The 24,654-nt window shown below is 44.4% G+C and overlaps 1 protein-coding gene across 1 annotated transcript in view; it reads right to left on the reverse strand.

Moving 5' to 3' along the window:
- Window positions 1-24,654, reverse strand: part of MAN1A1 (mannosidase alpha class 1A member 1) — a 523,182-nt gene that overhangs the window by 60,922 nt on the left and 437,606 nt on the right. The window contains exon 8 of the mRNA XM_063917232.1: window positions 3,454-3,569. Within this exon, the coding sequence (XP_063773302.1) occupies window positions 3,454-3,569 (116 nt within the window). The remainder of the gene's footprint in view (window positions 1-3,453; window positions 3,570-24,654) is intronic.

The following is a 24,654-nucleotide window of genomic DNA, read 5'->3' on the forward strand; positions in this document are numbered from 1 at the left end:
GGCACAGGTCCCCATTTTACACAGTACGCAGGCACAGGTCCCCATTTTACACAGTACGCAGGCACAGGTCCCCATTTTACACAGTACGCTGGCACAGGTCTCCATTTTACACAGTACGCTGGCACAGGTCCCCATTTTACACAGTACGCTGGCACAGGTCCCCATTTTACACAGTACGCTGGCACAGGTCCCCATTTTACACAGTACGCTGGCACAGGTCCCCATTTTACACAGTACGCTGGCACAGGTCCCCATTTTACACATTACGCTGGCACAGGTCCCCATTTTACACAGTACGCAGGCACAGGTCCCCATTTTACACAGTACGCAGGCACAGGTCCCCATTTTACACAGTACGCTGGCACAGGTCCCCATTTTACACAGTACGCTGGCACAGGTCCCCATTTTACACAGTACGCTGGCACAGGTCCCCATTTTACACAGTACGCTGGCACAGGTCCCCATTTTACACAGTACGCTGGCACAGGTCCCCATTTTACACAGTACGCTGGCACAGGTCCCCATTTTACACAGTACGCTGGCACAGGTCCCCATTTTACACAGTACGCTGGCACAGGTCCCCATTTTACACAGTACGCTGGCACAGGTCCCCATTTTACACAGTACGCTGGCACAGGTCCCCATTTTACACAGTACGCAGGCACAGGTCCCCATTTTACACAGTACGCAGGCACAGGTCCCCATTTTACACAGTACGCAGGCACAGGTCCCCATTTTACACAGTACGCAGGCACAGGTCCCCATTTTACACAGTACGCAGGCACAGGTCCCCATTTTAAACATTACGGCAGGTGGTGGGGAGAGGGAGGGAGAGAGAGAGAGAGAGAGAGGAAGGGAGAGGGGCTGACTTACATTTGAAGCGGTTCTCGCCGCTCTTCAGCCGCCTCTCCCTCCTCGTCTGCGCGGCTCCGGGCTCCCCCTTCAGTTCTCCCTCCTCCGGCGGGGTTTCGTTGAATGACGCGTTTGCGCCGTGACGTCACGACGCAATAGCGTCATTCCGCGAAACCCCGCCCCCCGAGCTGGGCACTCGGGAGAAGGGGGTTTAAAAGTGCCGCGGCGGTGTTTGGGGGTCTCGGCGCCCCCTCCAATCCGGCGCCCAGGTCGCCTGCCCCCCTAGCCCCCCCCTAGTTTCGGCCCTGACTATAGGTAACAATACCCATTTGTGCTCACACTTGCATCTGTGTCCATTTGCATGACTTGCTTTTACTGTTGCTTGTTCCATGTCAGTGTGTTCAAAGCCTGTCTACACACATGTAGAAAAGCATCAATGTCTCAATTAACCAGGTATAGGTGTGACAGGCGTCAATGGATTAATAGTTTTTCCCCCCAACATCACTGCCAGTCAATAGCATTCAGGGTAGTGTGCCTGGCTTAGCAGCAGAGGGGCGTTACCGTCAATAGCGTTCACTCCCATCTTACATAGGTGCTCCAAGGCAAGTAGTTTGTATCTTCTTTTATACTGCCTGAAGACAAATACAATTTCAAAATCCTATAAAACTTTAAATATTCCAGTTCATTAATATTTATATATTTTTATACATAATTATGATGATAGTAATTATTATAATGTATGCCATTTCCAATTTTAAAAATGATGTCCACTTCTCTTAGGATTAAAACCATCAAGACTGTCATTGGATGCAATACATCCAAAATTGATTTTTGCAGTACAAACAGTGGTGGACGGAGTGTATTGGGTTTTATTTCATTACACTTATTTATTTCAATGTTTATACCTAGGGACCCCCTTTACATCTACTAGGACCCCTGGATTGGTCAAGTTTCTATAGCCTCCATCAAACCTGGAGTGTCAGGAAGGAAGTATGTTTGTTTTCTGCAAATCTTACTCTATAGAGGGACCAGTCCTCTGCTGACCATGACTGTGCTGGCTCACACAATGACAGGGGTACCCCTGCTGTACTCCTTTATGGGATAGCCAATCCAGCCTGCCAGGTTTTTAACAGGGGATCCTCATGCTCTTTGTCTCCGTGCTTGAGAACAAGCCCATGCTGTAAAGCACGGATCCTCTTTACATACTAGCGGAGCATTACCTACTCATTTCAATAGCCCACTCATTACAAAGGGGTTGCTACGTACTGGAAATCCTATTGAAAAACTGTGAAAGCTCTTTGCTTAACAAGTCCAGATACATTTGCAAACGCATGTGACTGCAACCAGCATCTATCAAAAGTAGGAATATCACATATCGCACATGCAGTTTTACCACCAGCAGCAGCTGTTTGAAGTGGAAATGGTAGTCTGATGGAATCAGAGGAATTCTTGGAATGAAGACCGTTTCTCCCTGGCCAACGCCTGTGAATATTGTCGCTTCAATTACATGTTTATGCAAAGTCTGCACCTGCAGCCTGGTACAATTGCACAGTTTGGGTGGACTGAAGTTGCGTAAAAGCATTATGGGGGCGCCGACCTTGAGATAGCGTACATGAGGTGGTATTTCAGGTGGGTTCAGAGTATGCAGAAACTCTACAGCGTAATGAATAGTGTCTTCCATCTCCACCACGGAATCAACAGACTCGTACCTAACCATATTAGTAGCCAGCTTCTTCAACAGAGTGTTGTTGATGTTAACTGCTGAGTAAATTGTTTGAGTGAGAATATCCCTCTGCCTCAGTCAAGAGACACTTATCTCCATTCACATACAAGGCCGGGTAGATCCTCTAAGTCAAAGCGTTCAAGCTGTAGACTAAATTGCAGAGGCTTCCCGGAATACGGACTCTCTCCCTCTATTCCAACAACTTGCCATCCCCTATTTTCAGAAGTAATTCAGAAAACGACACTGCTTTCAAGTCGCCTTTAAGGTGCACTCGCATGATGACCCTCAAGCAAAGGACACTGACTCTTGGCTATAAGTAGGATGACTTGAGACACGCCTAGACCTCATTGGCGCGTGTCCCCGTGGCACAACAGGTATTAAAGGACTTAATTTGGTAATGTTTGTAAGCAAAAACCAAATGTAAATCTCATCTGGATTAAAAGATAATGGAGAATGTATTAAAAAAAAACACAATTCACCCCATTTCACCCCTTTGGGGGTGGGATTTTGGCAAATTCCTTCTTAGTGGATGCATAAGTCATAAAACTAAATTTGGACAGTAGCTGTAAATTCCTAGTCCTTATTTTCCGCAGATTTTGTGATGAGTCAGTGTGTCGGTCAGCGGTATTTGGCTTTTATATATGTAGATTGCAATGTTTGTCATCTTTTTGTGCTACTTGACATTTGTTTAGACCAACTATAACTAGTCAAAATACCAGCTAAACATCATTACAGGAAAGGCACAAAAACAAAACAGAATAAAACAATTAGGCATAACTGTTCAAGTCGTGTGAGTATCATGCAGTTAGGGATGGCAGAAAGAATGGACAGTACGCGATTGCATTCGTTTATGGAAACAATGTGTAAATTTAATTTACCTGAACAGCATCATAATATAACTTCTTGGCTTCCTCATCAGTCTTGTCTGACATTAACCATGCTTTTAGCAAGTATTCATAGAAGCTATCTCCAAGGCCTCCCACAGACACATGATCTGAAAGAAAAGGGAAAAAATAAAGGACAGAGGAGTAAGAAAACATCATAGCCCACTTAAATTGGAAAAATAATACACGATAAAGACGTTCTTCTGTAAAAGTTATGTTAGCTTCTGTATACATATACTAAAGTGTGGGAAAGTACTTAACTGCAACTCCTTCCATACCAGATTTCACTAATCATTAGCGCAGAAATACATTTGTTTAATAAATGCAATACAGACATGGCCAGTGGTGTGAAATGCTGCACTTTACATGGTAGGAACTGGGAAGATTTGAGGGTTCCTTGTTAACTGCAGGTTCGGAATATGAATATGTCTATTTATGAACCCATATTTATTATTATTTATTAACAGTTATTTACATACTGTAGTACTTACACGCTTTTATTGATGAACAATATTCCTACTACCTTCAGACATTTAGGATAGACTCAATCAGTATGCCTTTTGATTAGGACTGCCATTTTCAACACTATACTAAACAACTACATTGTAGCTATTTGCTAAAACTGTCTACACACATGAATATTCAGAAGTATGTCAGGGTCAATTTTATGCATTATTCTTCTTTATTTACATGGCGCTAAAAGGATTCCACAGCGCCATAAACAAATGAGCAAATCAAGAAAATCGTGATTTACAGTGCAAAACAGTGCAGAAGTAGACATGGTTTATAAGCACTACTGTATAAGTAATCATAGAACTGAAATATGCAGCATGGTGGCAGCAACAAGAGTTAGGTGCCGTTAAATGGAGTATGGCGTAGATGATTGTAAAAGTAAGTGAAGGAGAAGCACATGAGGGAACAGGGCCCTGCTTGTAAGAGCTTACATTCTATAGGGGAGGGACAAACAGACAAGAGTGAAAAATATGGCATAGACAGTGAGGAAGTAGCAAGGAGCAGTGGCTTAAGATGATAGCTGGATGGTATTGATAAAGTAGTGGGTCTTGAGAACCTGTATGACGCTTTGTAGAAAGGTGGATAATCTGATAGTGGGAGGGAGAGCGTTCCAGAGGAAGAGAACAACATGAGCACAATTTTGGAGACGGGAGTGGGAGGAAGGCAGGAGAGGCTGCATGTATGTGTATGGAAAAGTGGGTGGACGGGATTGTGAAGGAAGATTAGGTCAGAGATGTGAATGGGAGAGGATTGGTTTAAGGCTTTTTAAGTGAGGGTGAGAAGGTTAAAATGGGTTACCAATGGGCAGTCATTGGAGGGTATGTAGGAGAGGGGAGGCAAATGGGGTACGTTTGTTGTTTAATATGAGCTGAGCAGCATTAAGGACAGATTGAATTGGATAGAGGTGTGAGTCTGGCCAGATAGGAGATTACAGTAGTCCAATCTGGAGATGACCAGTGAGTGGATGATGGTCTTAGTTGCTTTCAGGGTGATAAAAACAGCAGGACTGGGAAAAGTACTGAATATGTGGATGAAGGAGATTGGGCAGTATAAGATAACTCCAAGACACGTGGAGGCTAGAGGAGATGGTTGTGCTGTCAATAGATAATGAAATAGTTGGAGGTGAGGTTATGTGTAAGGGTGGGAAGCTGATCAGCTCAGTCTTATGATTAATATTCAAGAGATTTGACTATTGTTTCTGAGGTATGAGTGCTTAGTGAATTTAACAGAAAGGCATATTTGATATGCAGCAGACAGAGATTGTGCTGGGGGAATACCGGGGGTAGGGGGGGGGGGGAAGCACCCCCCAGGGTAGGGGGGTGAAGCACCCCCCCCCCCAATCCAGTCTGCTGTTTCTAGCACCTGATATAAAATTATCTCCAGGAATGATAGAGCAACTGCCACTGTTTGTCTGCATATTTGATATGCACAAATACTGGCTCATATGAAATACGGCAGGTGAATGTTATTCACTGCTAGCTTTTTAGGTCATTTCTTTGAACAACCACAGGAGGCGTTGCCTGTCAATTAAGTTTGATTACATTTAATTGACACCTGACAACTGTTAATGTGTTACAGATGTAAAAGCCCCTTTACGACATAACGCAATTAACATAATAAATATGATTTTATACATTCTTTTTGTGATCTATAAATGTGTCATGAGACATACTCCAGCATACTGGTTAACTTTATAAAATAAAATAAGAATTTACTTACCGATAATTCTATTTCTCATAGTCCGTAGTGGATGCTGGGGACTCCGAAAGGACCATGGGGGATAGCGGCTCCGCAGGAGACTGGGCACAAAAGTAAAAAGCTTTAGGACTACCTGGTGTGCACTGGCTCCTCCCCCTATGACCCTCCTCCAAGCCTCAGTTAGGATACTGTGCCCGGACGAGCGTACACAATAAGGAAGGATTTTGAATCCCGGGTAAGACTCATACCAGCCACACCAATCACACCGTACAACTTGTGATCTGAACCCAGTTAACAGCATGATAACGGAAGGAGCCTCTGAAAAGATGGCTCACAACAACCCGATTTTTGTAACAATAACTATGTACAAGTAATGCAGACAATCCGCACTTGGGATGGGCGCCCAGCATCCACTACGGACTATGAGAAATAGAATTATCGGTAAGTAAATTCTTATTTTCTCTAACGTCCTAGTGGATGCTGGAGACTCCCAAAGGACCATGGGGATTATACCAAAGCTCCCAAACGGGCGGGAGAGTGCGGATGACTCTGCAGCACCGAATGAGAGAACTCCAGGTCCTCCTCAGCCAGGGTATCAAATTTGTAGAATTTAGCAAACGTGTTTGCCCCTGACCAAGTAGCTGCTCGGCAAAGTTGTAAAGCCGAGACCCCTCGGGCAGCCGCCCAAGATGAGCCCACTTTCCGTGTGGAATGGGCTTTTACAGATTTTGGCTGTGGCAGGCCTGCCACAGAATGTGCAAGCTGAATTGTACTACAAATCCAACGAGCAATCGTCTGCTTAGAAGCAGGAGCACCCAGCTTGTTGGGTGCATACAGGATAAACAGCGAATCAGATTTTCTGACTCCAGCCGTCCTGGAAACATATATTCTCAGGGCCCTGACTACGTCCAGCAACTTGGAATCCTCCAAGTCCCTAGTAGCCACAGGCACCACAATAGGCTGGTTTAAGTGAAAAGCTGAAACCACCTTAGGGAGAAATTGAGGACGAGTCCTCAATTCTGCCCTGTCCGTATGAAAAATTAGGTAAGGGCTTTTATAGGATAAAGCCGCCAATTCTGAGACACGCCTGGCTGAAGCCAGGGCTAACAGCATTACCACTTTCCATGTGAGATATTTTAAGTCCACAGTGGTGAGTGGTTCAAACCAATGTGATTTTAGGAATCCCAAAACTACATTGAGATCCCAAGGTGCCACTGGAGGCACAAAAGGAGGCTGTATATGCAGTACTCCCTTGACAAACGTCTGAACTTCAGGAACAGAAGCCAGTTCTTTTTGGAAGAATATTGACAGGGCCGAAATTTGAACCTTAATGGACCCCAATTTGAGGCCCATAGACAGTCCTGTTTGCAGGAAATGCAGGAAACAACCCAGTTGAAATTCCTCTGTAGGGGCCTTCCTGGCCTCGCACCACGCAACATATTTACGCCAAATACGGTGATAATGTTGTACGGTTACATCCTTCCTGGCTTTGATCAGGGTAGGGATGACTTCATCCGGAATGCCTTTTTCCTTCAGGATCCGGCGTTCAACCGCCATGCCGTCAAACGCAGCCGCGGTAAGTCTTGGAACAGACATGGTCCCTGCTGGAGCAGGTCCTTTCTTAGAGGTAGAGGCCACGGGTCTTCCGTGAGCATCTCTTGAATTTCCGGGTACCAAGTCCTTCTTGGCAAATCCGGAGCCACGAGTATAGTCTTTACTCCTCTCCTTCTTATGACTCTCAGTACTTTTGGTATGAGAGGAAGAGGAGGGAACACATACACTGACTGGTACACCCACGGTGTTACCAGAGCGTCCACAGCTATTGCCTGAGGGTCCCTTGACCTGGCGCAATATCTGTCCAGTTTTTTGTTGAGGCGGGACGCCATCATGTCCACCTTTGGTTTTTCCCAACGGTTCACAATCATGTGGAAGACTTCTGGGTGAAGTCCCCACTCCCCCGGGTGAAGATCGTGTCTGCTGAGGAAGTCTGCTTCCCAGTTGTCCACTCCCGGAATGAACACTGCTGACAGTGCTATCACATGATTCTCCGCCCAGCGAAGAATCCTTGCCACTTCCATCATTGCCCTCCTGCTTCTTGTGCCGCCCTGTCTGTTTACGTGGGCGACTGCCGTGATGTTGTCCGACTGGATCAACACCGGCTGACCCTGAAGCAGAGGTCTTGCCTGACTTAGGGCATTGTAAATGGCCCTTAGTTCCAGGATATTTATGTGAAGTGACGTTTCCATGCTTGACCACAAGCCCTGGAAATTTCTTCCCTGTGTGACTGCTCCCCAGCCTCTCAGGCTGGCATCCGTGGTCACTAGGACCCAATCCTGAATGCCGAATCTGCGGCCCTCTAGGAGATTAGCACTCTGTAACCACCACAGGAGAGACACCCTTGTCCTTGGAGACAGGGTTATCCGCTGATGCATTTGAAGATGCGATCCGGACCATTTGTCCAGCAGATCCCACTGAAAAGTTCTTGCGTGGAATCTGCCGAATGGAATCGCTTCGTAAGAAGCCACCATCTTTCCCAGGACCCTTGTGCATTGATGTACTGACACTTGGCCTGGTCTTAGGAGGTTCCTGACTAGGTCGGATAACTCCTTGGCCTTCTCCTCCGGGAGAAACACCCTTTTCTGTACTGTGTCCAGAATCATCCCTAGGAACAGCAGACGTGTCGTCGGAATCAGCTGCGATTTTGGAATATTTAGAATCCATCCGTGCTGTCGTAGTACTACTTGAGATAGTGCTACTCCGACCTCTAACTGTTCTCTGGACCTTGCCCTTATCAGGAGATCGTCCAAGTAAGGGATAATTAAGACGCCTTTTCTTCGAAGAAGAATCATCATTTCGGCCATTACCTTGGTAAAGACCCGGGATGCCGTGGACAATCCAAACGGCAGCGTCTGAAACTGATAGTGACAGTTCTGTACCACAAACCTGAGGTACCCTTGGTGAGAAGGGCAAATTGGGACATGGAGGTAAGCATCCTTGATGTCCAGAGACACCATATAGTCCCCTTCTTCCAGGTTCGCTATCACTGCTCTGAGTGACTCCATCTTGAACTTGAACCTTTTTATGTAAGTGTTCAAGGATTTCAGATTTAAAATGGGTCTCACCGAGCCGTCCGGCTTCGGTACCACAAACAGCGTGGAATAATACCCCTTTCCCTGTTGTAGGAGGGGTACCTTGATTATCACCTGCTGGGAATACAGCTTGTGAATGGCTTCCAATACCGCCTCCCTGTCGGGGGGAGACGTTGGTAAAGCAGACTTCAGGAACCGGCGAGGGGGAGACGTCTCAAATTCCAATTTGTACCCCTGAGATACTACCTGCAGGATCCAGGGGTCCACTTGCGAGTGAGCCCACTGCGCGCTGAAATTCTTGAGACGGGCCCCCACCGTGCCTGAGTCCGCTTGTAAGGCCCCAGCGTCATGCTGAGGACTTGGCAGAAGCGGGGGAGGGCTTCTGTTCGTGGGAAGAAGCGGTCTGCTGCAGTCTTTTTCCCCTTCCTCTGCCCCGGGGCAGATATGAGTGGCCTTTTGCCCGCTTGCCCTTATGGGGACGAAAGGACTGAGCCTGAAAAGACGGTATCTTTTTCTGCTGCGAGGTGACTTGGGGTAAAAAGGTGGATTTTCCAGCCGTTGCCGTGGCCACCAGGTCCGATAGACCGACCCCAAATAACTCCTCCCCTTTATACGGCAATACTTCCATATGCCGTTTGGAATCCGCATCCCCTGACCACTGTCGCGTCCATAATCCTCTTCTGGCAGAAATGGACATCGCACTTACTCTTGATGCCAGAGTGCAAATATCCCTCTGTGCATCTCGCATATATAGAAATGCATCCTTTAAATGCTCTATAGTCAATAATATATTGTCCCTGTCCAGGGTATCAATATTTTCAGTCAGGGAATCCGACCAAGCCACCCCAGCACTGCACATCCAGGCTGAGGCGATTGCTGGTCGCAGTATAATACCAGTATGTGTGTATATACTTTTAAGGATATTTTCCAGCTTCCTATCAGCTGGTTCCTTGAGGGCGGCCGTATCAGGGGACGGTAACGCCACTTGTTTTGATAAGCGTGTGAGCGCCTTATCTACGCTAGGGGGTGTTTCCCAACGCGCCCTAACCTCTGGCGGGAAAGGGTATAATGCCAATAACTTTTTAGAAATTAGCAGTTTTTTATCGGGGGAAACCCACGCTTCATCACACACCTCATTTAATTCATCTGATTCGGGAAAAACTACGGGTAGTTTTTTCACACCCCACATAATACCCTTTTTTGTGGTACTTGTAGTATCAGAAATGTTCAAAACCTCCTTCATTGCCGTGATCATGTAACGTGTGGCCCTACTGGAAAATACGTTTGTTTCCTCACCGTCGACACTGGAGTCAGTGTCCGTGTCTGTATCGACCTGAGGTAACGGGCGCTTTAGAGCCCCTGACGGTGTTTGAGACGCCTGTACAGGTATTAACTGATTTGCCGGCTGTCTCATGTCGTCAACAGTCTTTTGTAAAGTGCTGACACTATCACGTAATTCTTTCCATAAGACCATCCAGTCAGGTGTCGACTCCCTAGGGGGTGACATCACTAACACAGGCAATTGCTCCGCCTCCACACCATTTTCCTCCTCATACATGTCGACACAACGTACCGACACACAGCACACACACAGGGAATGCTCTGATAGAGGACAGGACCCCACTAGCCCTTTGGGGAGACAGAGGGAGAGTTTGCCAGCACACACCAGAGCGCTATATATATATATATATAGGGATAACCTTATATAAGTGTTTTTCCCTAATATAGCTGCTGTATATATTTATATGCCAATTTAGTGCCCCCCCTCTCTTGTTTTACCCTGTTTCTGTAGTGCAGGACTGCAGGGGAGAGTCAGGGAGCCTTCCTCCAACGGAGCTGTGAGGAAAAAATGGCGCCAGTGTGCTGAGGAGATAGGCTCCGCCCCTTTTTCGGCGGCCTTTCTCCCGCTTTTTTATGTAAAAATAGGCAGGGGTTAAATACATCCATATAGCCCAGGAGCTATATGTGATGTATTTTTTGCCAAAAAGGTGTTTTTATTGCGTCTCAGGGCGCCCCCCCCCAGCGCCCTGCACCCTCAGTGACCGGAGTGTGAAGTGTGCTGAGAGCAATGGCGCACAGCTGCGGTGCTGTGCGCTACCTTAGTGAAGACAGGACGTCTTCTGCCGCCGATTTTCCGGACCTCTTCAGTCTTCTGGCTCTGTAAGGGGGACGGCGGCGCGGCTCCGGGACCCATCCATGGCTGGGCCTGTGATCGTCCCTCTGGAGCTAATGTCCAGTAGCCTAAGAAGCCCAATCCACTCTGCACGCAGGTGAGTTCGCTTCTTCTCCCCTTAGTCCCTCGATGCAGTGAGCCTGTTGCCAGCAGGTCTCACTGAAAATAAAAAAAACTATTTAAACTTTTACTCTAAGCAGCTCAGGAGAGCCACCTAGATTGCACCCTTCTCGTTCGGGCACAAAATCTTAACTGAGGCTTGGAGGAGGGTCATAGGGGGAGGAGCCAGTGCACACCAGGTAGTCCTAAAGCTTTTTACTTTTGTGCCTAGTCTCCTGCGGAGCCGCTATTCCCCATGGTCCTTTCGGAGTCCCCAGCATCCACTAGGACGTTAGAGAAATTAGCATTGAATTACCTGTCACGTAATGAATTACTGATTATTCGCCCAGCTAATAAAGGCGGTGCAATCGTGCTGCAGGATTTACCTGATTATAAGAGAGCGCTCCAACGCAAACTGGATGAACCAGCTGTATACAGTAAATTACGTGGGAATCCCTCAACACTTTTTTAGAATGACCTACGTGAAGCATTGGTTATGGCTAAAGATGTGGGATTTATATCAGATGACATCTTTGAGCTGCTTATTCCAGAATTTCCCCTGGTTCCTCTCCTCTATACATTACCCAAAATTCATAAGGGCATCAATCCTCCACCTGGTACCCTATTATTGCTGCCCGAGGTTCTCTTGTTTCAACCCACAGCTATATTGTTGGACTAATGGCTACAGTCGTTACTTCATCACCAACAATACATTTTGATGGGCACCAGCATGCTATTAAATAAAATGGAAAGTTTAGGGGATCTACCGGATGAGTTGTGGCTGGTCACCATAGACGTCACTAGCCTCTACACTGTGATCCCTCACCATGAGGGTTTGGCGTCGGTCAGAAGATTCTTGACCCTGTAAAGTGACATGTTACCTATACATATAGATATGGTTTTAAGTTTACTGGAACGGATTCTCACCAAACATCTTTTATGATAAAGTTTTTTTCTGCAAAACAGAGGGTGTGCAATGGGATAAGCTGTCTCCAGAACATACGCAAACATATTTATTTTTGACGTCGAGACCGATATTTTCTTTAAAGATCCATCTATTGCCTCTAGGGTGTTCTTTTACACCAGGTATATAGATGATCTTTTATTATTTTGGAATGGTCCTCGTGAAATGCTTTTGAATGTTCCGGATAGACATAATAACACTACTAGTCCAGTTAAATTATCATATAAGATGGATCAACGTAACATTGAATTTCTGGATGTCATGATTAATATAGAGCATTCTAAAATTAGCACTTCGGTGTTTTCAAAGAGTACTGACCGTAATACCTTTTGGCATAGCAGTAGCTGTCATCCTAAAAGTCTAAAATGTGGACTACCCTACTCGCAAATGATTCGCATTATACGAATAAATAGTGACATTGAGGTGGCTTCGTTACAAATTGATGGCTAGAGGCTACAGTTTAAATATGTTGCTCACTTCTAAGAACAAGGTCCTTGCCATGGACAGAAATAATTTGCTAACTAAGAAACATTGTAATGACTACCAGTCAATTCTTCCATGGGTCAATCAATTTAATACCCTGTCTAATAAAATTAATACTATTTCTAAGAAGCATTGGAATCTGATTCAATCTGATGAGGATCTTAATTTGAATGACACCAAACTTATGCCTTGTTACAAACGGGCCAGAAATTTACGTGAAATGCTTGTCTAAACTGATATTTCAGGGAGAGGTAAGTTCCGCCCGGCTTTTTACAGCACAAACAGAATGGTTGTTTTAAATGTGCATGTACTACATGTAAATTCATGCTCACTGGAGAGGTTTTCAATCATCCCCATTTGGGCAAAAATTGTACATCAGACATCACCTTACGTGTGAATCAACTTATGTAGTTTACCAAATTGTATGCCCTTGTGGCCTCTCATTTGTGGGCAAAACTACTAGGTAGTTTAAGAAGCGCATGACAGCTTATCGCTCCTCCATAAGAATGGCTCAAGTGATCAGCCGGACGCACGCCATTTCTTGGATGCACGTCACAATTTGGTGAGTCTTAAATACTGTATGATTGATCACATTCCCCTTTCATTAAGGGGTGGGTATCGAGGAGCAGCTCAGCTGCGGTGTGAATCCCGTTGGATTCTTCGTTTAGACACTGTAAGCCCCAAAGGTTTAAACAACATTATTCCTCTCTCTGGCTTTAATAAATTAATTTACGGATCCTTTTTATATACATACATACTTTATGCATACAGGTTTATGGTATTTCATATTTACATATATGTCTAATAGGGGATCAGTACGTAATCCCGCTGGACGGGATCCCGGCGGTCGAAATACCGACGCCGGAATCTCGACCACACAATCCCGACAGGGGTGGCAAGCGGAACGCAGCCCCTTGCGGGCTCGCTTCGCTCGCCACACTGCGGGCACGGTGCCTCGCTACGCTCGGCACACTATTATATTCTCCCTCTATGGGTGTCGTGGACACCCACGGAGGGAGAATATGTCGGGATTGTGGCGGTCGGGATTCCGGCGTCGGTATTTCGACCGCTGGGATCCCGTCCAGCGGGATGTTGACCGCATCCCTCTAATAGATATAGATAATAGTCCCTTATGCATTAATGTATTTTACATATTGTTTTTTGCAGTACTTAATATTGATGCTTTTCTATGCTGTTCTATAACATGATTGGCTTCTTAGCTACTGTATATATGCTTTACAATGTTGTTATCATGTAACTATAATGTGTAGTCATTGTTTCCCCAGCCTATGTATACACCTCCCGGGTTGCCATGGTGATGGGTAGCGGTGACGTGTGCTACATGCGCGGTGACGTCTTCTTTGGGTGCCGCGGTCGGACAGCCGGGACCGTGCAGCGTGCACTTCAGAACACTGTTGGTGTGGGGATATAAGGTGAGCTTTTTTGATTAGTTTTGTTTGTATCCCGAAGACAATTCTATTGAATTGAAACATCAATATTGCATTGTGGTACTGTGTCTTATGTGAAAAAGCCGTGAGTGCCGCTTCTCCCTTGTGTATGTTTATGTTGTCCAGCTGATGAGGGCACCGGGCATCAAGATTGCGCGCGTGTGTGTGTGCCGGTCCATAACCATTGATCTGTGTGTGTGTGTATATATATATATAGATGGATGCATACCCCTCTCTATTAGAACGACATTTGATTTATATATATATATATATATATATATATATAAAAAATATCTATCTATATCTATCTATCTCCATCTCATGTGGCTCTGAATCCAAGTTTAAATGTATTTGGTGTATATAGCAAGAGACTAGATTTTGTAACCCTTCAGTCCGAGACCGCACTCACTCGCCATCTCTATTATTATGATAAAGGTTATCCCTCTGCACAATTTTGCATCGTCTTTAAGACCACTGTATTCCCAGGACTCCTTTTCGTTTCACTGCAACTGCTACCTCATAATGTTATGCAAGTAACTTTCTTAGTGAGGTTGATGCATAGTTTACTTGTGAATTTTCGGTAACTTATAAATATATGTTTTTTGTTCTCTGCAGATTAATACCATGCAGATTTATATATTCCGTATGTGTTGTTTAGAAAGGTAAAAAGATACGTTACCTTCATCCATGATAGTATATCTTTCATTATAGAACATATGTACTTTCCTGTTATATGTATGACTATCTTGTTATGAGGGGTGTGCAATAAATTTCTAGATGTGCAGTGCACAGGCAGAGTAGATACAATCATACTGTCTGGTTCTGTACTGTAACCTCTGACTAGAGTTCTTGTGAAAGGTCAAGGCACAGAACTGTATATACGCAGCACTGCACACTGAAGTAGTCAGCAAGTTCACTTCCTTCAGAAAATCATTATGGAATTCAACAAGTGCCACTGAAGATCCATGATCTATGACCACAAGAGTGGTCTGCAACTGTTTTGACGGACTGTGAGCTACTTTTGGGGAGGAAACACAGTCAAGAACCACTGTGTTTGAGAGGTTTGCAGAATTTCAGCATGGGAAACAGCCCCTGGTAGACTAGGAGTGCTGCGGCTGACCTGTGCCAGCGTCAACTTGGACAAGGTTGATACTGACCGTGCCATAGTCAAGATGGATGCCAGGGTGACCGTGGCTCAGATAAAGAAGGAGATATGCATCTCATCAGCATCCAGTCACTTGATACTTTACAAAAAGCTTGACCTGAGCAAGGTTTCTCCATGCTGGGTACCCTATCAGCTGACTCGAGAGAAGGAGGCTGGGTGACTTGATGCCACAACATGCTGGACAGGTTTGATGGCGGTCACTTAAACTCATCCTGGGAGATCATCAGTGGCAATGGATCCTGGCTCTACAGTTTGGACCCTGAGACCAAACAGTTGGACCCTAGGACCCCATGCAAGCCGCCAGAGTAGTACTGACATAAGCGCAGCGTGGCCAAGCAGATGGCTTTTTTTGTGGCCAAAACTGGTCATGCAGCTACCAACCACTCATTCAGCACTGTGCCATTACTGGGGACCGGTACGCCAACCAATGCCTCACACTAGTGCTGGAAGCAATTTCCAGGTGTTGTCCATGAATTCATGCTCGTGGTGCTCTTCTTCATCATGACAGTGCACCTGCCCACATGTCCAGAAAAGTAGTGGATGTTCTGGCTCATGAATGCATCCAAGAGTTTGGTCATCTGCTGTACAGTCCAGACTTGGCCACCTGCGACTTTGTGTTCACACATATCAAGCGCAAGATGACCTTCATCTAGCACGTAGAAGACATATCTGCTCTGGACAGGTCCAGCTGCTTCGCCAAGTAGTTTGAGCGCATGCAACTTTACATAGACTTCTCTGGCAAATATTTAAAAAAAATAAAAAATAAAGGAATATTCATTTTGTTTGTAATTATACGTGCATATGGAAACTTATTGCACACCCCTCATATGTTGTTTCCTTCCTTTGAAGAGTGAAGAAAAATAACCTAATGTATAAATAATAAAAAAAAAAAAGTAATTCACCGTGTACTACTGGTATGACAAAGATTCAACACAAAGCAAATCCATTTTTTTTTTCTTAACAATCCAACACGTTGCAGTAACAGGTCATTTGAAGACATCTCATTTGAATTACGTAACAGGCACAAAATAAAATCAACACAATGTCATAGCAACCCTAAATACAAAAATAACTGTATGAAAATCAGTTGCAAAAAAATGTTTCCAGAAAACAAAGAACTAGAAGTTTGAAGTTTGAGTTTATCATCATTAAATATTCAACATGTGAACAAACAATTCTGTATGTAACAGTCCTTGGAAGAGATGGGGCTTAATCATAATAAGCGAATGCAAACAAAATGCTGTGTAGTGTGTGGTTCATGAAATATCAGTGTTTGAGATATGCTGGATGTGCTTGCATGCATTTGCAGACATAAACAGAAAGAGCTTTTACAATCATATTAAAAAGTACATTCATTTCTGTGATCTTTCATGGCTCAAACCCCTCTCCCCCTCCCCTAAAAAGAAAGACAGAAATTCAACATTAAATACATACATATGGGTGCAGGGTTACACTAGCCCCAGCACTAGACCGCATGGACCAATTCACACTATTTACATTAATACAATGTGACTAATAACCCTTTTCCATCAAAATCTTGGGTCTGTCCCGGGACTTTTACCCAGCATTTTACTGGGTCATACCCAGCTTAGGGTGTGTACACACGGTGAGATCCTTGCTATGTCCTATTTTTACTTGCGATTTCCCTTGAACTCCCCAGAGGCCAGATAGAACAGATTTTGACTAACTTTTCTTGAGATCTGTACTATGTGTGCTTACGATTTTGGCTTATGTGAGATTTTGGCTTATGTGAGATGTCATTGACATGTGAGAAGAACTAGATAGTACACCGATGTAGCAAGGATTGACTTGCCTGCACAGTCTATCTTTTCTTGCGATGCCGACCTGGCGGGACCGCGCATCGGGATCGCAAGGTGACTTTCACCTTGCGATCTGCACTAACTTTTCTTACGATTTTGACTATATAGTCAAAATCTTAAGAAAAAAATCTCACCGTGTGTACACACCCTTAGACCCCGTTTCCACTGCACCCTCTCCGTGGGTTTTTCCCTGGTCAGCTCCATTTCCACTGAACCCGGGTAAGTCCAGCAAAACCTGTAGTTATTAAAATTTGGCATAATAAATAACTCCCCTTTATTTTATACTGTAGGCAGCAAGCAAGATATGGATTTATAGTGCCTCACAATATTAGAATTAGCGGCTCGCTTCATTAAGTACTGCAAAAGCATCTGCCTTGTTTCTCTGACAAGTGAAAGTAACAGTGAATGTTATGTATTGTTATGTTATAGTGAATATACAGTATGAGCTTGTATTCCAACCAAAATTAATAACCGACATGTTCTATATTTGCAATGCAGGAAAATCTTTTGATGGACAGGAAATGATTAGTCAGAGAATGAAAGTATAAACCAAACAAATGTGTAAACAGCCACTGCATAAATAATACATACTATCTGTTTGTAAGGTGAGCCATTTGGATTTCCGGCTTTCATCACACATGAATAGAAATTTCTCTCTACTGATGTGTGTGCATGTGTGGGGTAGAGCTTGATTGTCAAAGCTACTGAACTTCGCTGCAGATTGCTCCATGCTTTATACTATTTTTATACTATTAAAAAGCAGTTCGATCAGCCACTTTTTTGGTGATTCTGCCTTAAACATCACACTTGCCCCATTACTGTCAGAGATTACAGATGGGGTGTTCTTAATGAGTGCTTGAGTTTCAAGTCTCTGACGAATCTTCTGAGGTAGGTGTGTGTGCCTGTATGCAAAACCATGTACACCACACTTTTAACATACTGGGTGTAATCACAGCACCAGGCACACCACTACTAACCACTGTACATAATTATTATATACAGTATCACTAAATTTATCCTCCCCCAGCCTTCACTTTTACTTTTCGGTCTGCACAAGGTATCCGTTTGGATGGCCAACCATGTTAAGGGCGACAGTCATTAGGTTGACCACTACTGGTCAACAGTGACATGGACATACAGTCGATGTATGACTGGTTGACACATGAAAAGGTTGACATGGCTTTTTTTTAAAATTAGATTTTTAGCTATTTTCATACTGTACAATCCACGCTGACTACGATTAGGAACAGTAACCTGTGCCGAGCGCAGCAAAGCACCTTGCCTGCAGCATGGCGAGCCTTGCAAGGAAACGCGGTACACTAATGACACCAAAAAAAGTTTACAAAGCCATGTCAACCATTTCATGTGTCGACCCGTTCAGTGTCAACCATTTTCACGTGTTGACTATTAGTCCATGTCGACCATGTCTATGCCGACCAATAGTTGTCGACCATTCATACCAGAACCCTGCACAGTAGATACATTCATGGTGCCTTCTCTTGCTGCCAAGTTGCAAACAATGAACTTGTACAAGCCATACTTGAGACTATGGGGGTCATTTCGAATTGATCGCACATAGCAACTTTTTGCTGCTCGTGTGATCAACTTGACGCCGCCTATGGGGGAGTGTATTTTAGCATAGCAGGGCTGCGATCACTTGTGCAGGCCTGCTATGCTAAAAAAGTTTCCTGCAAAACAATACCAGGGTCAGACCTACTTACCCTGTGCGACGGATCCAGCGACGAAGGTCCCGGGATTGACGTCAGACATCTGCCTTCCAAACGCCTAGACACGCCTATGTTCGCCTCACCACGCCTGGAAAACGGTCAGTTGACACCCCGGAACGCCTCCCGCCTGTCAGTCTTCATGCGATCGCCACTGGGATCACTTTCTGTGCTGGCGGCGTTTCTGCCCGGTGACGACCGTCGCCGGGCAACGGCACGCGTGCACATTGCGAAGAACCGCTGCGTGTGAACGGGTCAGAATGACCCCCTATGTAACCTCTTATGCATAATCAAGTAGAACATTTATGTCAGCTATCAGAGAACTAAGCACATCTCATTTCTACAGCCAGACAAGCCTCAACAAATTATTATTCTTTATTTATACTGTAAAAGGCGCCACAAGGGTTCCGTGGCACCTAACAAAGAAAAACAGTGAGTGACTTACAGTACAAGACAACTTAACACAAGTTCATGGTATATAAATATTTGCATCAGTAGACATGACACTGAAATACTGTTAGCATCAGGGTGGCAAAACTGAGGGCTATTTGCAGTTGTAAGGTGTATGGTGTAGGAGATAGTCTAAGTAAGTGAAGGAAAGCACATGATGGAAGAGGACCCTGCTTGTGAGAGTTTACGTTTGAGAGGGAAGGGGCAGACAGACAAGGGTGATAAAAATGGGGTAGATAGTGAGCTTAGGATGAGAGAAGGCTGGGTTTGATGAAGAAGTGGGTCTAAGAGCCCGTTTGAAGTTTTGTAGAGAGGTGGAAAGTCTGATGGGGAGAAGTAGAGAATTCTAGAAATAGGGAGCAGCACATGCAAAGCTTGGAGGAAGGAAGTAATCAGTTGGGAAGAGAGGTGGCATGCATTTGTGGAGCGAAGAGGATGGGAGGGAATGTAAAAGGAGATGAGGTCAGATATGTAAATTGGAGAGGAAGGGGGGAGGTCTTATAAATTAGTGTGAGATTGGACCTGATTGGATTCTGGAGGTGTAGGGGAGCCAGTGTAGGGCTTGTAAGAGTGGGGAGGTGGAAGAAAGACATTTGGAGAGGAAGATGAGGTGGGCAGCAGCTCTGAGGATAGATTAGAGTAGAAAGGGGAAATTGTTCCACAAATCACAAGACTCAAGCCCATATGTTAACGAAGATTGACAATATTGAAAATCTGTCTGGATGTAATGCCTTCTATCTTGTGTGGCTTCCAGAATCCATGCAAGGTCCCATTCTGATAAAATTTCTTCTCATTGACATCCCTTCTCTTTTACAAGGATCTGAATTAGTTTATGCAGACTCAACTTGTGTGCCGCCTAGGTAAGTTTATAAGTAATTCTGGACCAAGAGCTGTCACATTTAAGAGTCTCAGCTATATAAATGGCCATTACCTGGTTAGCCATTAAGAAACAGGGAGCACTACAATAGGAAAGTAAGCATTTTATCTTCCATATTTACTTGGCAGATGTGACAAGTGTTTGCAAGAAAATCTTCCCAACATGCTCTCAACTTTTAAAAGCAGGACATAAATTTACTTTGGTATACCCTGCATGACTCCATAAATTTGATAGCAACAGCAACAAGAATTTTACTATGCGAGATGATGACCAAACATACTTTCAAAAAGAGCAGATGAGTTTCTGTTGCTATAGATGGCGAGATAGTAAGTAGTTGTTATTGGGGAGCTGAGATTTGGAGGGTGGTTACTACTAATTACCTGGGCCTGGCTTTGATAGAGGTGCTCTGCCTGGGTTATCTGCAAAATGGAACAGGGTCTCCCTGTGCAGCTGCCTGTGTCCCCCTGTACAGTTGTGAGGAGGAGGGTACATTAAGGTGGATGGAGTGTGCACTGAAGAGGAAGTCTCTCCCCATAGGTGCCTGCTGCTGTGGGAGGGGCTGTGGAAGAGGCCCTGCCTCCTAAAGATCACATTGCCCTCCCACCCCTCCAAAATCACTTCCACTACCCCAGCAGCACCCAGACACAGAGGGAGGACTGCGGCATATGCTCCCTGCTTATTCCTGCTCTGTGGCACATAAAGCAGAAACTGGAGCAATGGAGATGGTCAGTGTGCCTCCTTCAGGACTGGCACCTGGAGGCAACTGCCTTCCATCGCCTCCTTGATTTATGCCCCTGTCTCCAACGAATCTTCAAGAGATGCAACAGGTGATCAAAAGCTTGAAGCTGCTGAAATCATGGCACTTAATGGCCTAAGTGAAGAGTTGTTTAAAATCTATTGATGTCGAAAAAAATAGTGCTGTGCAACGGATTTCAGTGGGTTTCTACATGTAGTGTACCACACCTCTGAAAGTAAAGGGACACAGAAAATGATTGGGCCACTGAAATGGGAAAAAAGCCCAGACAAAGCATTGACCTGTAATGCACATTCTCTCAATTAGATCATTTTTGTGTTTTGTAGTAGTTTTAAAAGTAATGGCTTCTTGTAGGATACTATGAAATGGGTTTAGTTACATCTTAAGAATACTATTAAAGTTAGCATATATTGTTTTAATGGGAAAGATATTATCAAATGATATTCACTAGCCTACAAAACATAATACCAAAATATAGTGTTCACCCTAGGCAGTTTTAGCAGGGCGCCGCGCCCTGCCCGATTTTTTAAGGGCAAAATCCGCCCTGCCCTTTCTGCGGCGCCCTGCTAAAACAGCCCTCACAGCGTATAAAGATGCCGTGCGCATCCATTCACGCTGAGAGCGCGCTTGGGGGAAACCCAGCACGCCCGCCCCCAACAGTGACGCAGCCGGCCGCCCACGCCCCCTTTTATTACCCGCAATGACCCCGCCCCCTATTTTGCATGGCCGCGCCGCATGCGCGCGCTAGTATCCCTCTAGAACCGGCGCCCTGCCCAGCCCGGATTCTAGCGTGAACACTAAAAATACATATTGAATGTAAGGTTTAACCTACAGTTATGTCCCTTAAATGCTTTCTCTGTGTTTTTTAACTAAGAAATAATCTGCCCTTTTATTATTATTATTATACTTTATTTATATGGCGCCAAAATGGTTCCTCAGCGCCCAATTACAGAGTACAAACAAAATAATAAAAAACAGGAAAATAGTGACTTATAGTTGAAGACAATATAGGACAAAGTACAGGGTAAATAAAACATAGCTACAGCAGCAGACGACACTGACATACAGTGCTATGTTACAGCCTTATTCCAAAATGAATAAATTAATTTTGTTCCTCAAAATTCTACACACAATACCCCATAATGACAACGTGATTTCTAGATTTTTGCAAATTTATTAAAAATAAAAAACTAAGAAATCACATGTACAAAATTGAGCTCAGGTGCATCCTGTTTCCACTGATCATCCTTGAGATGTTCCTACAGCTTAACTGGAGTCCACCTGTGGTAAATTCAGTTGATTGGACATGATTTGGAAAGGCACACACCTGTCTATGTAAGGTCAAACACTTGACAGTGCATGTCTGAGCACAAACCAAGCATGAAGTTAAAGGAATTGTGTGTAGACATCCGAGACAGGATTGTCTCGAGGCACAAATCTGGGGAAGGATACAGAAAAATATCTGCTGCTTTGAAGGTCCTAATAAGCACACTGCCTCCATCATCTGTAAATGGAAGAAGTTCAGAACCTCCAGGACTCTTCCTAGAGCTGGCCGGCTAAACTGAGCGATCGGGGGAGAAGGGCCCTAGTCAGGGAGGTGACCAAGAACTCGATGGTGACTCTGTCAGAGCTACAGCATTCCTCTGTGGAGAGAGGAGAACATTCCAAATGGACAACCATCTCTGCACCAAACTACCAATCAGGCCTGTATGGTAGAGTGGCCAGACGGAAGCCACTCCTTCGTAAAAAGCACATGGCAGCCCGCCTGGAGTTTGCCAAAATGCACCTGAAGGACTCTCAGAACATGAGAAACAAAATTCTCTGGTCTGATGAGACAAAGATTGAACTCTTTGGCGTGAATGCCATGGGTCATGTTTGGAGAAAACCAGGCACTACTCATCACCAGGCCAATACCATCCCTAAAGTGAAGCATGGTGGTGGCAGCATCATGCTGTGGGGAAGTTTTTCAGCGGCAGGAACTGAGACACTAGTCAGGATAGCGGGAAAGATGAATGCAGCAATGTACAGAGACATCCTGGATGAAAACCTGCTCCAGAGCGCTCTTGACCTCAGACTGGGGTGACTGTTCATCTTTCAGTAGGAAAACGACCCAAAGCACACAGCCAAGATATCAAAGAAGTGGCTTCAGGACAACTCTGTGAATGTCCTTGAATGGCCCAGCCAGAGCCCAGACTTAAATCCGATTGAACATCTCCGGAGAGATCTGAAAATGGCTGTGCACCAACGCTTCCCATCCAAACTGGAGTTTGAGAGGTGCTGCAAAGAGGAATGGGAAAAACTATCCAAAGATAGGTGTGCCAAGTTTGTGGTATCATATTCAAAAAGACTTGAGCCTGTAATTGCTGCCAAAGGTGCATCAACAAAGTATTGAGCAAAGGCTGTGAATACTTAGCACTTTACAGAGCACTTCAATACTGTAGGAAGTGTTTAACATTCAAGATTTCATGTACAGTTTCTCCAAGGAATGAACAAAACAGGTCATGAAACTCAGGAAAAAGTACATACAGATGTGTCTTTGTACATTATTGCTGCAGTAGCATCAAACAGCCCCTCTTGGCGTGCTAGATCCCGTCAGACTCTGCTAGTCTAGTGTTGGGTGTCTTTTAGCACAACATGATGTAGCAAAGAGGCACCAAGAGACTGTGCTGATTAATCAGATATGCAACACTTGTATATCTGTGTGCAACCGAGTCTCTAAATCTATATACAAAAGTGCTGCAATGAAGCGTATGTAAGTTTTTTCCAGTACAAATGCCATTATACTCCGTATACAGAATTAGTTACACACAATATAGAAGTGTCATTTCACAGTCTCCTGGTTGGTCTTAGAAGAATTGTACTGCAACTAAGATTCATTTTTGTAAAAAAACAAACAGAAAAAAAAGACGCCAGACGCTAGCAGAGGTGACTGGCGACTCACTTCCACCAGGCATCTCACTCTGTGTGGCGTATTGAGACTAGATGTATGAGGATACATCTGTAATCTGGCAAAAAAGGCAAAAAAACTGAGCTCCTACAGGATAAGACCTCTAAATACTGCATAAAGGATTAGTAATTTTTGTCAAAGGAATTGGTGTAAAATAGCAGATCAACATTCAATGTGTGAGTCACCAGTATTCAATTAAAGGGATTCACAACCTGCATTGTTATGGTTAATCTGCTACTTTATACCATTTCCTTTCTGACCAAAAAAATAGTAATCCAAAATATAGGACATACAGTAGTATGCTATTAAATTAGGGAAAAAGCACAGCAGCAGAACAAAATAAAATAAAACCACAAGCTTTATTCCATCCAAATAATAGTTTGTTATACAACTATTTGTTAAACCATTGCTAACCAATGTTCTTGAATTGATGTTTTCCCTTGTGTACGTCTTAACAATACAGAGCTCTTTCCCACATATATACACATCCCTCTCTATTATATTATGTACTGGTAATTAATATACATAGTAATCCCGAGGATGATGGAACAATGCTTGCAAAAAAAAAAAAAAAAAGGGAAGGAAAACAGGACATTAAGACATTTTGATAAGCCTTCAATAGGGATTTGCATATTAACAGTGCCTGCTTTTCTTGAATGTCACCATCCCTGGCTTAATTATTGCACCACTTTGTAGAAGACACTGAGATCATTTTGAAAAACATCCGATTGTGAGTGCCATTCTTTTCCGATACATATGGGACCGCTGTTGCGCCGACAGAGTGGTTGATGCAGGTAAGCATATACACTTACTGATCAGCAACTCAGTATCTCAGACACCAGACCACCTGTACACACAGCCAGATATACAGTTGGATCTTCAGATATATAAGCCATTGGCGGCGCTACACAGCCGATGCGATATGTCTAAACAATGTAGTTCACAGACTTATACGATGTATACACCCACCGACCCACTAGCAACATATCGG

The sequence above is a fragment of the Pseudophryne corroboree genome, chromosome 4, assembly GCF_028390025.1.
Source record: "Pseudophryne corroboree isolate aPseCor3 chromosome 4, aPseCor3.hap2, whole genome shotgun sequence".
NCBI classification, from domain to species: Eukaryota; Metazoa; Chordata; class Amphibia; order Anura; family Myobatrachidae; genus Pseudophryne; species Pseudophryne corroboree.